Below are 12286 nucleotides of genomic sequence, written 5' to 3' on the forward strand. Positions count from 1 at the left end.
ATTATTTCCAAAAATAAATTAATTCAAAGACAAAAACTATTTAACAAGTAATTTTGTTATATATTAATGGTTTATAAAAAATTATCATTTTTTTTTCATTTTACCATTCTGTTTTCTTTGAAAAACTAATTAAATATGCATTTTTTATAAAAACCATTAATTTATAACAAAATTACTTGTTGTTTAACATTTGTCTTTGAATTAATTTATTTTTGGAAATAATTAAATTTTTAATAATAAAATTATAATAAAAATATACTTCGTTATATAGTTTCGATAATGAATAAAAAATGCCGCGGACACGAAAATAATAGAAAGGACACCATATACACAGGGAGGACGTCCTTTATAGCGGGAGGACGTCCTTAAACCACAAAGGACGTCCTTCGGCCTATATTCCCGTCCTTCGTCACCATGTCCGTCCTTTCTCTTAAGACCTCGATTATTTCCAATTTTTTTATTTTAAAAACCTTGACACTTTCCAAATTGAAGATTTTGAATTTTTTAGTAAATTGTTATATCAGCTAATAATTAAATTAACTAAGTTAAGATTACCTCGCATTTTTCCAAAAAACTTCAAACAACCAATCAGATCTTTGAAATTGTCGAGGTTTGTAAAATGTCAAGGTTTGGAAATAATCGAGGTCTTACTGTAACACACTTTATTTTTTGATAAATACTAGTTATTATTTTCATTTCTTATTAAAAATAACTCGTTAAATAAAAACTTGTAAAATAACAAAAATAAATTAAAATTAAATTGGAGGTAAAATAACTTTGAAAAGACATCTTTATATCTAGAATAATAATTTATATTTTATAGAAATAAGTTTTAGTTAAAGAAAAATATTTGATGAAATTTAAAAACATTTTATAATTATTGTTAAAAAAAAATGTGTTTATAAATATTATTTAATTTAAATAATACATAATAATATTACCAGAAATATAATAAATTGTATTATTAATTAATTATTATAAAAATGCATTGAAAAAATACAAAAGAGAAACACAAAGAGAAAAAGTTGACAAACACAAACAAAACTCTAAAAGGTAATTAGATGAATAAAGAAGACGCCACTTTTTCCATCGAGATGGACGACGACGGAAACGACGCAGACGATTTTTTGAAGCACGCAAGTCAAGTTGGAGAAACCGCGTTTTTGGAAGACGAACCTCCAAAGTCGGGAAAAAACGAAGGTGAGTTGCCCAAAGACGAAAAGCCACAAAACCTTACAGGAGAAGCAACATTGACGTCGACCACAGAAACAAAACAAGAGTCCACACAACCAGAAAAAATAGAGGATGAGCTTCCACTTTTAGAGGGTTTGTTTTTTGTTGTTCAAAAGCAAAATGTGTTGTTTAAGAGAGTTATTTGGATCAAAGGTTCTTCGCGCAAAATTGACGAACAGAGTTGGGCATCGACTTTAGTAAAATGGGAAAGACTATGCTTCGAAACCTCAATCCATTTTCAACAGCGGAACAACTTGAGTCCGATATATTGGGGTCGATATTGATTTCGTTTCTTCTTGGTGTCGTGATTGCTCTTAACGGCAAACTTCGGTTTGGAGATGTGTATGGGTTTTCTATTTTGGCTGTGTTTGTCGAGTATTTGTTCCTCAATTTTATGTCGCAGAAGAACATCGAGTACTTTTTAGTTTTTACGCACTTCGCTTACAACCTCGTCCCTATGATAGTCTTTGGGTTGTTCACGGCTGTGTTTGACCTTTTCATAGCCATTCCGTTTGTCCATTTTTCTTTCATTTTTTAGGTATAAATATATTCCCATTCCTCCATTTCAATCTTTTCATTTTAGTATGGTTTAATTTTAGCATTATTATAGGTTCATTATAGCATCTCTGACACAAAGGAATTCAGTTCTCATCACAGCTGTCATCCTCTGTATCTCGTTGTCAACTTATATGACCGCAAGATGCACTATAACAACACTCGAGGCAAAAGGAAATGCTGTTCTTTTGGTATACCCTATCATTCTGTACTACACACTTTTCATGCTTCTTGTCATGTTTTGATTGGGTTGCTAATTTTCATTTTTTTATTTTATTTAGTAATTACAACCATATTTTATAATTAATTGTATTATAATTTTAGTTAATAACTTCTTCTAAAACAAATTTTTTTGTCAAATGTATAATTTGAGTTCTTTTGTTTTTCCAAAAAAATGCAAATTAAAAATTATAATATATTGTTATAGTTTTAATAGTTTTAAGAATAAAAAGAAGATAAAGAACAAAACAGAAGGTGTTATGAGGTTGACTTAACTATATTTATTTAATAAAACAACTATTTATCAATAAGATAAAAAATAAATTATAAAATAATAGTAACAATATAATAATGAATAGTATCTGAGTAGTATATAAGGGTGGAAATGAGCTCCAAAAATCAACAAACTTTTCCTTGTTAGTGTTGCTTCAAGAAACAACACTAGCTCAGGTGCGTGTTCCTGTGCACTGCGAATATTAGCATCTGATGGTTTACCCTGGGAACAATTTTTGTATTGCCTTTTAATGGGCGCCTTAACATTTTATACATTTGTATTATGTTCCAGATATCTTTTTAAATATTTTAAATTCTGTAATTACTGTAAATATATTTTTTATTTTTTTTATATTTTATTTGAGTTTATTAATCACTTAAACTTAATCATGTGTTAATTCATTATTCATTTGGATATTAACAGAGCTATTTCTCCGGTATCAATGAATAAAAACATGAATTACCAACGGCTGAATAACTTACAAACATCGCTGCTTTTTATTTAGTTCGTATACTAAATAAAATACTTGAGAATTTTACAAATGTTGCATCTTTTAAAACGGAATTTACATGCAGTTAAGTTGCCGGCAAAGTGAAAAGGAATATATTAAAGCAGTCATAATTGTTGTTGTGACAATTATGATCTAATCCGAATCATATTTAATAATACTTTTAATTATTTCTATTAATAAAACAAATAATAATAATTATAGTTTGATTTAAATATATTTTGTAGTTTATTATAAATTAAAATGGAATAATAAATCAAATTTTATAAAGAATTACTCTAATAATAATAAAAATACTATGATTTTTATATTATTCCAAACTATTTTTTATAAATAATAATAATAGGTTTTTATTAATTATATTTTAATTATAATTTGATCTCAAAAATGTTTTTTATTTTAAGATCTACGATATCCAGTTACAATACTAATACGCTGTTTAATTGAAAAACGATGATAAATGAGAAATGAATTATTCGACCAGAGAGAGAACCAAATTGACGAACTTGTCGAACTCCCTGTTGTCAATTTCGTTTCTCTTCATATCGAAAGTTCTCTGGTAAATTGATCTGCATTGACCCAAATAAGCTGCTACCGCAACAAATTGGTTTTTAGAAATTTTCTTCCCAAGCGCTGAGTTAAGTTTGATGAGTATATCTATCGACCTCTTGCTGCAATTAAACCCGAGTGCTGGAAGTGCTTGTGTTAATTCCTTTGCATCAAGGGATCCTCCTTTATCCTTGTCGAAGTTTTTGAATGTGTCGAGGCAAAGCTTCACAAAGTTGTAAAGGGCTAAGAACTCGAAGAAGCCTATTGATCCCGAGAAGTCGACATCAAAGATCCTCATCAATCGATTAACAGTGGTTTGGTCGACTTTAATGTCACCTGGGAATTTTGCTTTGATGATTTCTTTTGCGTCTAATGTGCCTGATTTGTCCTTATCTACTTTTATAAACCAATCTTGGTTTTGATGGAACTCAACCGCTGATATACTCTCAACTAATGGAAACCACCACTGGAATTGAAGGCGGGGGTCTTGTTTAATACCCGCCTGGATCATATCAGCAACATACTTGTCTGCAGCAGCTTGAATGGCAAACAACGACATCTTTGATAATTATTAGTCTTTGTTGTTTTAAATTGCTCGACCAAATTCCTCATTTTCTCAATTTCAATTCAAAAAGGTAATTTGGTTGCTTTGGGGGTGTTTTGCTATGTTTGTAAAAATATGCCTTTTAATTTATTCACGTTTTTCGTCAATTAAAAAGAGTCAAAAGCAAATACAGTATTCCGGTGCTGCCAATTATATTCATTGTTTTACTTGAAAAACATCACCAAAGATCCAACTAATTTACTGTAAAAGAAAAAAATGATGTAATAAATCGGGCCTTCTCATTTTATTATTCGTTTACACCAACTTTGCCGTGAATTCAGAGATTGAGGAAGAGAGACACATTTGTAGATTTCTTTCAAAACACCCACTAAATTGACGAGTAGTATCCAGCCGAAAGGGAGACTATCCTCACTCCATATTCTTAACATTTTATTATTAGTTAAAGTATATTGTATAGTAAAAGAGGCTCGAAAAAAAAAGATTGAGATGTACCACCATATATAAAGGTGGTCCATCTCAATAAAATAACAATGTCTCTCTTTCAAATTCAAGCCGCAGCTGACGCTTGGTTGGCTCAAAACATTACAGCTGCATATGCCGCTGATCCACGTGTCAAGAATGAATGGTGGTATCCACTTGCTTCCTCTGTAGCTGCTTCTGAGTTCAGAGGATATCAGGACTGGTTCCAAAAGGTTGACAAGGACAAGTCTGGAACACTCGAACTTGATGAGCTTAAGAAGGCGGTATGGCCAGGCAAAGTCAAGCTTGAAGAAGACACTTGCAAACACTTAATGAAAATATTTGATGTCGATGGATCGGGATCTATTGGATTCTACGAGTACTTGGCACTCATGAAGTATGTCGAACTTGCAACAAACGTCTTCAAACAATTCGACAAGGATAAAAGCAACAACCTCGACGAAAAGGAAATTTTCGCCGCTATGCCACAACTCGGATTCGACTTGAACAACATGTCGTGTAAAATCCTCATCAAAACATGTGGTAAAGGACTCTTAGCTAAGAAAATCGGCCTTTCACAATTCATCGGGTGTGCTGCTTACCTCGGTCAAATAAGAACTATTTACCAACACGGTTTTAAACAAGCACAAGGCCCATTCCAAAGAGCAACTTTCGCCAAATTCATGAATTTGACACTCATGTTGATGGACGACGCCTAATTAATTCACTTCTTACACAATTCGGGATTGATTAAGACAAATCTTATTTATATAATAGTAAATAACTATAAATATTTAGACTTATAATTTATAAAACATGAAAAAATATGATAAATATGTAAAATAATATAGTTCCAATTATAATAATATAGTTAATTGGAATTTTTTTTAAATATCTAGTTGTTTTTAATTATTAAAAAACAATGATTAATATATTATTAATAAATCAATCTATAGTAATTACAATAATGTATTATATAATAAATATAAATGTATTATAATTTATAATACATTGTTATAATTCAAATGAATTGTTTGCCAAATCGACTAATTTTTTTCATGTTAAACGAATTGAATTTTTAATATTCTTATGAACGCTACTCAACAACAAGACCTCTTTGCGATGTTGATAGAGAAGTACATCCAAACTGAAATGAATGGAATGAATTCCATTGCAAGTCTGAAAGGGTTAAAAGAGTTTCCTATCCACACATCTCCACATTTTCCTCGAATAATTCAAGAATGTTGTCGTCGTGGGAATAAAGATGTTCTAATGTTTATAACAGAGAATTACCCGGACTTTATTGACCAACCTAATGTTCAAGGACAGACCCCTTTATTCATTGCTACAGAGAATAATAGACTCGATTTGGCTAATTACTTAATAGAAAACGGAGCAAAGGTTATTCAGATCATACCAACAGGGGATACTTACCTCCATTGCATAGCAAAAGTGACACCATCGTCGAAGAAACTTGAATTAATCACAAGAGTGTGGTCGATGTATCCAGAAATGGTTAAATCAGTTAATATCCTCCTTGAGACACCACTCCATTTGGCAGCACTCTCAGGTGACTTGGAAGCCGTCAAACTTCTCATTGAATACGGTGGAAGACCAACCGACAGAACATCACAGATGGTCGATGTGTATGGGTATGCCCTCAGTTCTGGGAATAGGCATTTAACGAGTTATTTAAAGCCTTTATGTCGGAAGGAGAATATAAGAAAAGACGAACGTGTGGGATTCAAAGAATTGAAGTCGGACTCCCAAGTTGAAAGAAATGGAAGTCCGGAAGTTAAAAAGACGTGCAGTTGTAAATCATCGGCCCTTGCACAAGACACTTCTTCCATCAAGTCTGGAAGTGATACAATTTCAGAGAAAGATGATGAAGACTGTTGTGATGTCGAAGTGATGAAGTCATTGAAAACAACGGAATGCACTATAGACGGACTTTATACCAAATTCCAAAATTACAAAGTGGAAAAGGAGAGCAAAGTGCGACAATTTTTTAAGAAGAATAAAATGAGTAAAGATGGATTTATTCAGACGTCCGCCGCGCTCATTAAAGAGGCGTTTTTGTCACGATCAATGCTTGAAAATCCAAACGACTTTGGGAAGGGGAAGAAGTACCGAGTCATCTCATTAGATGGGGGAGGAATTAAAGTGTTAATGGAATTGATAATACTCAAGAGACTCTCTGCCGAATTTCCGGATATGTTCACTAAGTGCAATTTGTTCTGTGGAGTCTCTGCGTCGAGTGCAGTCATCACATGTCTTACACTTGGATATTCCCTTGATGGGTTGATAGCTGTTATAGAGAATGTGATCAGATATTCATTCAAGAAAGACAGCATCCAATCTGTGACAAACGCAAAGTACATCAACGACTACTTGAAAGCATTTGGAGAGACCGCGTTTGGAAGTCTCACATTAAAGTGTTTGCCAAGACATGTTGTCATTCCAGCGTTTTTGATTGACTCTGGAAAGGAGCCACGAGTGTGTAGGGCAGACGTTTTCACTAATATAGTTCCTGGAAATGAAACTGAGAAGGTTGCTGATGTCTGTTTAAGAAGTGCAGCAGCTCCCTCGTATTATAAACCTTATCAAAATTATGTTGATGGAGGTGTCATAGATAACATCCCATGCGGGCTTGCATGGCCTTTACTAATTGGAGAGAAAGGGATTGGAATTCACATGGAGGACATCGTCTGTCTATCCCTCTCGGCGGGAAGAATTACACCAGCTTACATTGATGTTGAAAAAATTGGGAATGGAGGGATGGTACAATGGGCGACTCAACTTGTTTGTTACTTTTGTCTTATTTACTTTCACTTTTAACGAAGTAGGTCGATTTGTTTATGCTTTCAAGAAGAGATGAAACAGTTAAAGAAGCGAAGACGTTGTTTGGGAATCGGTTCTTGAGAGTGGATCCAATTTTACCTGGAAGTATATTGCTGGATAATGTTGATCAAATTGATGAAGTGAAGAGAATAGCAGAGGGATATGATTTGGATGACATTAGGTTTGTTGTTTTAGATTAAAACATATTGAAACTGATGTATAGAGTTTGGATGAGGAAAAATTGGGAGTAACATCTTTAATTCATTTTTATCGCACATTATAATACAAAATGTGAATATTTACAATAACAAATTCAATAATCGTTTAATTATAATAAAATGGAACATACATTTTTGGCCTGAAACGTTTAACTTATTCATTATCGAAGCTCGCAGAGTTGTCGTGCTTGGTGTTGATATCATCTAATTCAATTTCTTTGAAAGTAAAGCTTTTTGTGTTACATAAAATGGTGTTTTCTTGAATAATTTGATAGTTGCTTGGGTGAAGTGTTCTTTGCACATAATGGGTCACAACTTGTGGTAGTGAAGCAAAAGACACTGCTACTATTAACAATAGATAGAATGTTGGTTGTTGGAGAACAACTATCCACCCATATGATGAGATCCCCATCTTTGACATGTTTGGTATAAACATCACAGCAGTGTATACCACTGCATAGAGTATTACACTTATTATAAAAGCTGCAAAGACGTATATATTTAACCGTTTTGTGTAAATGAATAAAGTGACCCATATAGAACAGAGACTACAAGTTGTCAGTGATACCGAAGTAAATGTAAACCCATTCACCTTTCCATAGAATGTAACATCAGTGCCATTGATGACAAAATAAAACAATGAAAAAAAGATTCCCGCTTGTATAACTCCGTACACAAACCATTCGATGTACGCAAATAAAGAATAATTTTTGTCGACAAGACTTTCTTTATGACTCTGTGGATACTTTTTGATTTCATCCCAAGTCAAGTCATAGTCGAAAAGTGCAATTGTAATTGGTGGAAGTGTAGTAAAAAAAGTGTTTGTACATGTAATAATCCAATCATCGTGTAACAATTGAACAGTAAAGTTGGATATAAAAGCATAGAACATATTAACTAAAAAGAACGCTGCATTCTTGTAAAAGCAGAACTTAATCAATGTTGATATCTGGTATTTACCATTCTTTCCATAGAATAGTACTAATTTACCCAAGTGATGGAATTGGTGTATTGAAAAGTCTGCAGAAACAGCTGCTTGGTTCCCTTCTTTACCATATATTCCAACACCTACATCTCCTTTAGTTATCATGGGAATATCATTCATCCCATCTCCAATAGTTAAACACTTTTTGTTTGTCATCTCTTTTAATGCAATGGCAATTTCACTCTTTTGTTTTGGACTTGCTCGACAACAAACAACACTGGATGAAAACTCCGCAAGCTTTTTGAAGTCTTTTTTGTGGTTAATAAACCAATCAATGTTTTTCTCATAAATTACAACACCGATCTGGGTGTCGTCGTGCTTTTCCAGATGTTCCAAACGAGAGTTTTCTATTGACAAATGCGACACAAATTCACTTTCACTTTCATGTGAAAAATAAATCAATTCTTGAGTTGATGTAAAAAGATTGCACGAACGAGAAATACTAACTGCTGTCTCCATTTTATCTCCAGTAATTATCCACACTTTAAGTCCAGCATTTTTTAATAAACTGATTGTCTCGGGAACTTTCTTTTGTAATTGGTCTTCAATTGCAGTGGCTCCAATTAAGGTCAAATTGCATTCCAATTCCATGTACATCTTTCTTTGCTGCTCTTTAATGTCTGTGGCAAGAGGATCAATTGCTTTAAATCTAAGTAACCACTCTTCAACAAAGTTCTGGCTCAATTCACGCTTTGCTACAAACAAAGTACGTAACCCAATTTGTCCAAATGCATCTGCATGGTTCCGTGTTGTAACTTTGATCTGATTTGACTCTTCACTCAAAAGGTTTTCAATTGCACTATCAGCACCTTTGGTGTATAAAATGTACTTGTTATCATTTTCAAGTAAAATGCTCATCATCTTTCTCAAGCTGTTAAATTCAATTGTGACTATTATTGTGTACTTTTCAATAGTACCATTTCTCGTAATAGTTATTTCATTCTGTGTTCGACTGATTAAGTCAACTCCATTCAAAGAAGCACTTTCGCAAAGTGCTTCCTCGTCAGGAGACAAAGAACAAAATGATTTTTTATCATTTTGAGTCTCAACAGAACACGAGTTACACAATGCAAGACATGTAAAAAGTTCTTCTATTCCTTTATCGTGTTGGTAAGATTGTTTTACATCTATTATTCCATCCTTTGTGTTGTACACTTTTCCACCAACACTGCACTTCAAAAATCGCATTTGATTTTCTCTACTAAGTTAATTACAAAATTACTTTGAATATACAATGACATGTTTTTTGTTTTTTATTTAGATTATTATCTTTGTACAACAAACGTTAAAGTGCCAGTCTTATCAGACAACACAAATTCCACCTCTCCCATTTCTTCGATAAGAACACTACAATTCGTCTTCATGCCAACAACAATCTCTTTGCCTTCTTGGTCTTTTTTACACACTTTGAAATCGTCATCTTTCTCTATAAAAATGCCTTGAAGGTATCGAGTAATTTCAATTGAAGAAGCTAATGATATTGGAACCATGTTAATTGTCGCATTAAAAAAGCCAAAAAACTTTTTGATGAAATAGACTGGTTGACTCAAAGTGTAGCCTTCTTTGTTAAGATACCAAAACCCATTTTCTGTGGTCACAATTCCATGTCTCCACGTTGAAAAACTTGCCATGATAGTACAGAGCGTTAATTGAAAAATGATTGCTGCAATTACCAAGTAATTCAATTTGACATTTAACCCACTGTTTTTGTTCTGTGGTATTGAAGAGTTCATGGCTTGCTTTGTGTTCTTTCCTGTGTAACAAACAACACCATACAGATAATCAGTTCTTCTCATTACTGAACCCCTCATCACCATGTTTTTCTCGTTAAGTGCTGTTTTTATTTTGTCTCCACTCAAAGAAAAGAAGCCTTTAAATATATTAAACACCGGATGAGGATATTCACATTCCAATATAGGAGTAAAGGAGTTCAGGTCACTTTCCTGAAGATTAACAAAGCGCTCTGGAACAAATGATGATTTCAAAGTTGTCTCACCGTCTAAAGCTGCTGTATCAAAATAACACACTCCATCTTTATGTGCTGAATGGATAGGTATTATGTCGGCTGGAACAACATCATCTTTTTTTAATTTAATGATCATGCCAACACAAATATTTTTGGAAACAATTTGTGTAACCACGCCATTTTGTAAAACAGTGTACTTTGTGTTGTTTGTTCTTCTATCCGAAAAATGTCTTTTTGCATCTTCTAGTAACTCTCTTGTGGCTGCAATAATAAGAATGATTGCAATTGGAACACCCGCGGTTATAGGAATGACCGAAGATAAAAAAGGTATACAACAGATAATAAAATTGACCAGAAAGTACACATTGGTAAGCTGTTTGTATTGAAAAAAAAGAAACTTTGGAATGAAAGTAAAGATGTTGTACTTTGCTGTTCTTACAACGTTACGGGCCAAGTTTTTGTTTTTGCCTTGGACTATTATGGTCGGGTACACTTCTTCATGTCAGTTTTGAATTAAAAAGTAATGTTGGCAAACTGTTGTTGTTTAACATCAATATGTGGACTTCTGAGATGAACACGTCAAAAGTAGAGTGGTAGTGTAATAGACAATGATCCCAATTTTATAAAATCATGTGTGTTTTTTTGTCAAAATTATAATTTCAAGAGAAACAACAGAGGATTCAACTTGTAACCAATTATATTATAGTTAATTTAAACTATTATGTTTAATTTTGTTAAATTATGACAATTTAATTGTATATGGGATATAAAAATTGCTGGTAGTTTTGAATGATTTTAGGCTATCAATCTAAAAGGAAATAGAACCCCCATCATACAAAAAATAAAATCAACTTTTGACACTTCATACATTAACAAAGGTAGCTCTACATTCTTTAATTTAAAGTTGTTTTCTTTAAGGCAAAATATTATAAATTAAAATACATGACTTATATAAACGTTATGTCATTTAATTTCAAATCACATCCATCATTCAAACTCAACAACAAATTAGTTTCTGTATTAAACAACCTTATTCCTTATATTAAACAAAAAAATAATTATTTTTTTGTACTCTTTTCATTTACAATCCACTCATTACATTACACAAACATACAATATTTTTTGATTATTATATGGTAATATCTTAAACGGCAACAATGGACAATTTCAACTTATTGGATCGTTTTTTTACATAAAAAATAATGCTTACTTTTTTAATCTATAATTAGTCCATATATTTTACTTAAAACTAGATATTGTGAAAAAACTAACTTTATAACAAATTTTGAATTAATTACCCAAATTGTTTTTTGAATTAACTTTTAAAAGTTGTTTCAAATAATAAACTCAAATTTTGAAATATTTTTTTGAAGACATTGAGCTAAACTTGTAATGATGATAATGCAGATTAAGTCAAAGTGTTTGCTGTCTATTATATTGTTCTTAATTTAAATATTTTTTTCTAATGCGTTACTGAAATATATTAAATAAATTATGAATATTGTAACATTATCGGATTTCAAAGTTATACTTAATGAGGTGAAATTATAATATGAAAATGACTTTGTTTTTGTTTCAAAATTAAAAAGATAAACCACTTCACGACAAATAAAAGTCGAAAATGGAGTTTGACTTGCGAAGAACTGAAAACTCAAAGTTAAAATGTCGATACAAGAAGTCTTGGACAACCTAAAAATCGAGAATGATATGAACGTAAACGGACGTATTTTGAAAATTTCGATGATCACACTATACAAGCTCATTAACACACATATCACAGAAATGAAAACCGAGGCCGAAGAAAAGACAGCCAACTTTGTAAAAATGGTCCAATCCCTTGCAAAGAAATTGAGGGACTCAAAACACAACAGACAACCATTTTATCACAAATGAGAACTTACAAATTCCATCAAA

The 12286-nt window shown here is 32.2% G+C and overlaps 5 protein-coding genes across 5 annotated transcripts; 3 read left to right on the plus strand and 2 right to left on the minus strand.

The window, feature by feature from the left end:
• Positions 1–1061: 1061 nt before the first annotated feature.
• Positions 1062–2033, plus strand: EIN_396750 (protein YIPF5, putative; the record flags this gene model as incomplete). Its single annotated transcript, XM_004258558.1, has 3 exons — positions 1062–1326; positions 1413–1743; positions 1871–2033. The coding sequence occupies 3 exons, from the start codon at positions 1062–1064 to the stop codon at positions 2031–2033; spliced, it is 759 nt and encodes a 252-aa protein (XP_004258606.1).
• Positions 2034–3261: 1228 nt separating this feature from the next.
• EIN_396760 (programmed cell death protein, putative) lies at positions 3262–3897 on the minus strand (the record flags this gene model as incomplete). The annotated part of the gene is made up of 1 exon (XM_004258559.1): positions 3262–3897. One exon carries the CDS (start codon positions 3895–3897, stop codon positions 3262–3264), a length of 636 nt encoding a protein of 211 aa, XP_004258607.1.
• A 536-nt stretch (positions 3898–4433) lies between these two features.
• On the plus strand, positions 4434–5081 carry EIN_396770 (peflin, putative; the record flags this gene model as incomplete). The annotated part of the gene is made up of 1 exon (XM_004258560.1): positions 4434–5081. The coding sequence occupies one exon, from the start codon at positions 4434–4436 to the stop codon at positions 5079–5081; it is 648 nt and encodes a 215-aa protein (XP_004258608.1).
• A 370-nt stretch (positions 5082–5451) lies between these two features.
• EIN_396780 (ankyrin repeat-containing protein, putative) lies at positions 5452–7403 on the plus strand (the record flags this gene model as incomplete). The annotated part of the gene is made up of 2 exons (XM_004258561.1): positions 5452–7164; positions 7209–7403. The coding sequence occupies 2 exons, from the start codon at positions 5452–5454 to the stop codon at positions 7401–7403; spliced, it is 1908 nt and encodes a 635-aa protein (XP_004258609.1).
• Positions 7404–7575: 172 nt separating this feature from the next.
• EIN_396790 (phospholipid-transporting ATPase, putative) lies at positions 7576–10923 on the minus strand (the record flags this gene model as incomplete). The annotated part of the gene is made up of 3 exons (XM_004258562.1): positions 7576–9604; positions 9691–10867; positions 10908–10923. The coding sequence occupies 3 exons, from the start codon at positions 10921–10923 to the stop codon at positions 7576–7578; spliced, it is 3222 nt and encodes a 1073-aa protein (XP_004258610.1).
• Positions 10924–12286: the final 1363 nt, after the last annotated feature.

This window comes from Entamoeba invadens, assembly GCF_000330505.1.
Source record: "Entamoeba invadens IP1 unplaced genomic scaffold scaff_1105074724775, whole genome shotgun sequence".
Classification (NCBI taxonomy): Eukaryota; Evosea; order Mastigamoebida; family Endamoebidae; genus Entamoeba; species Entamoeba invadens.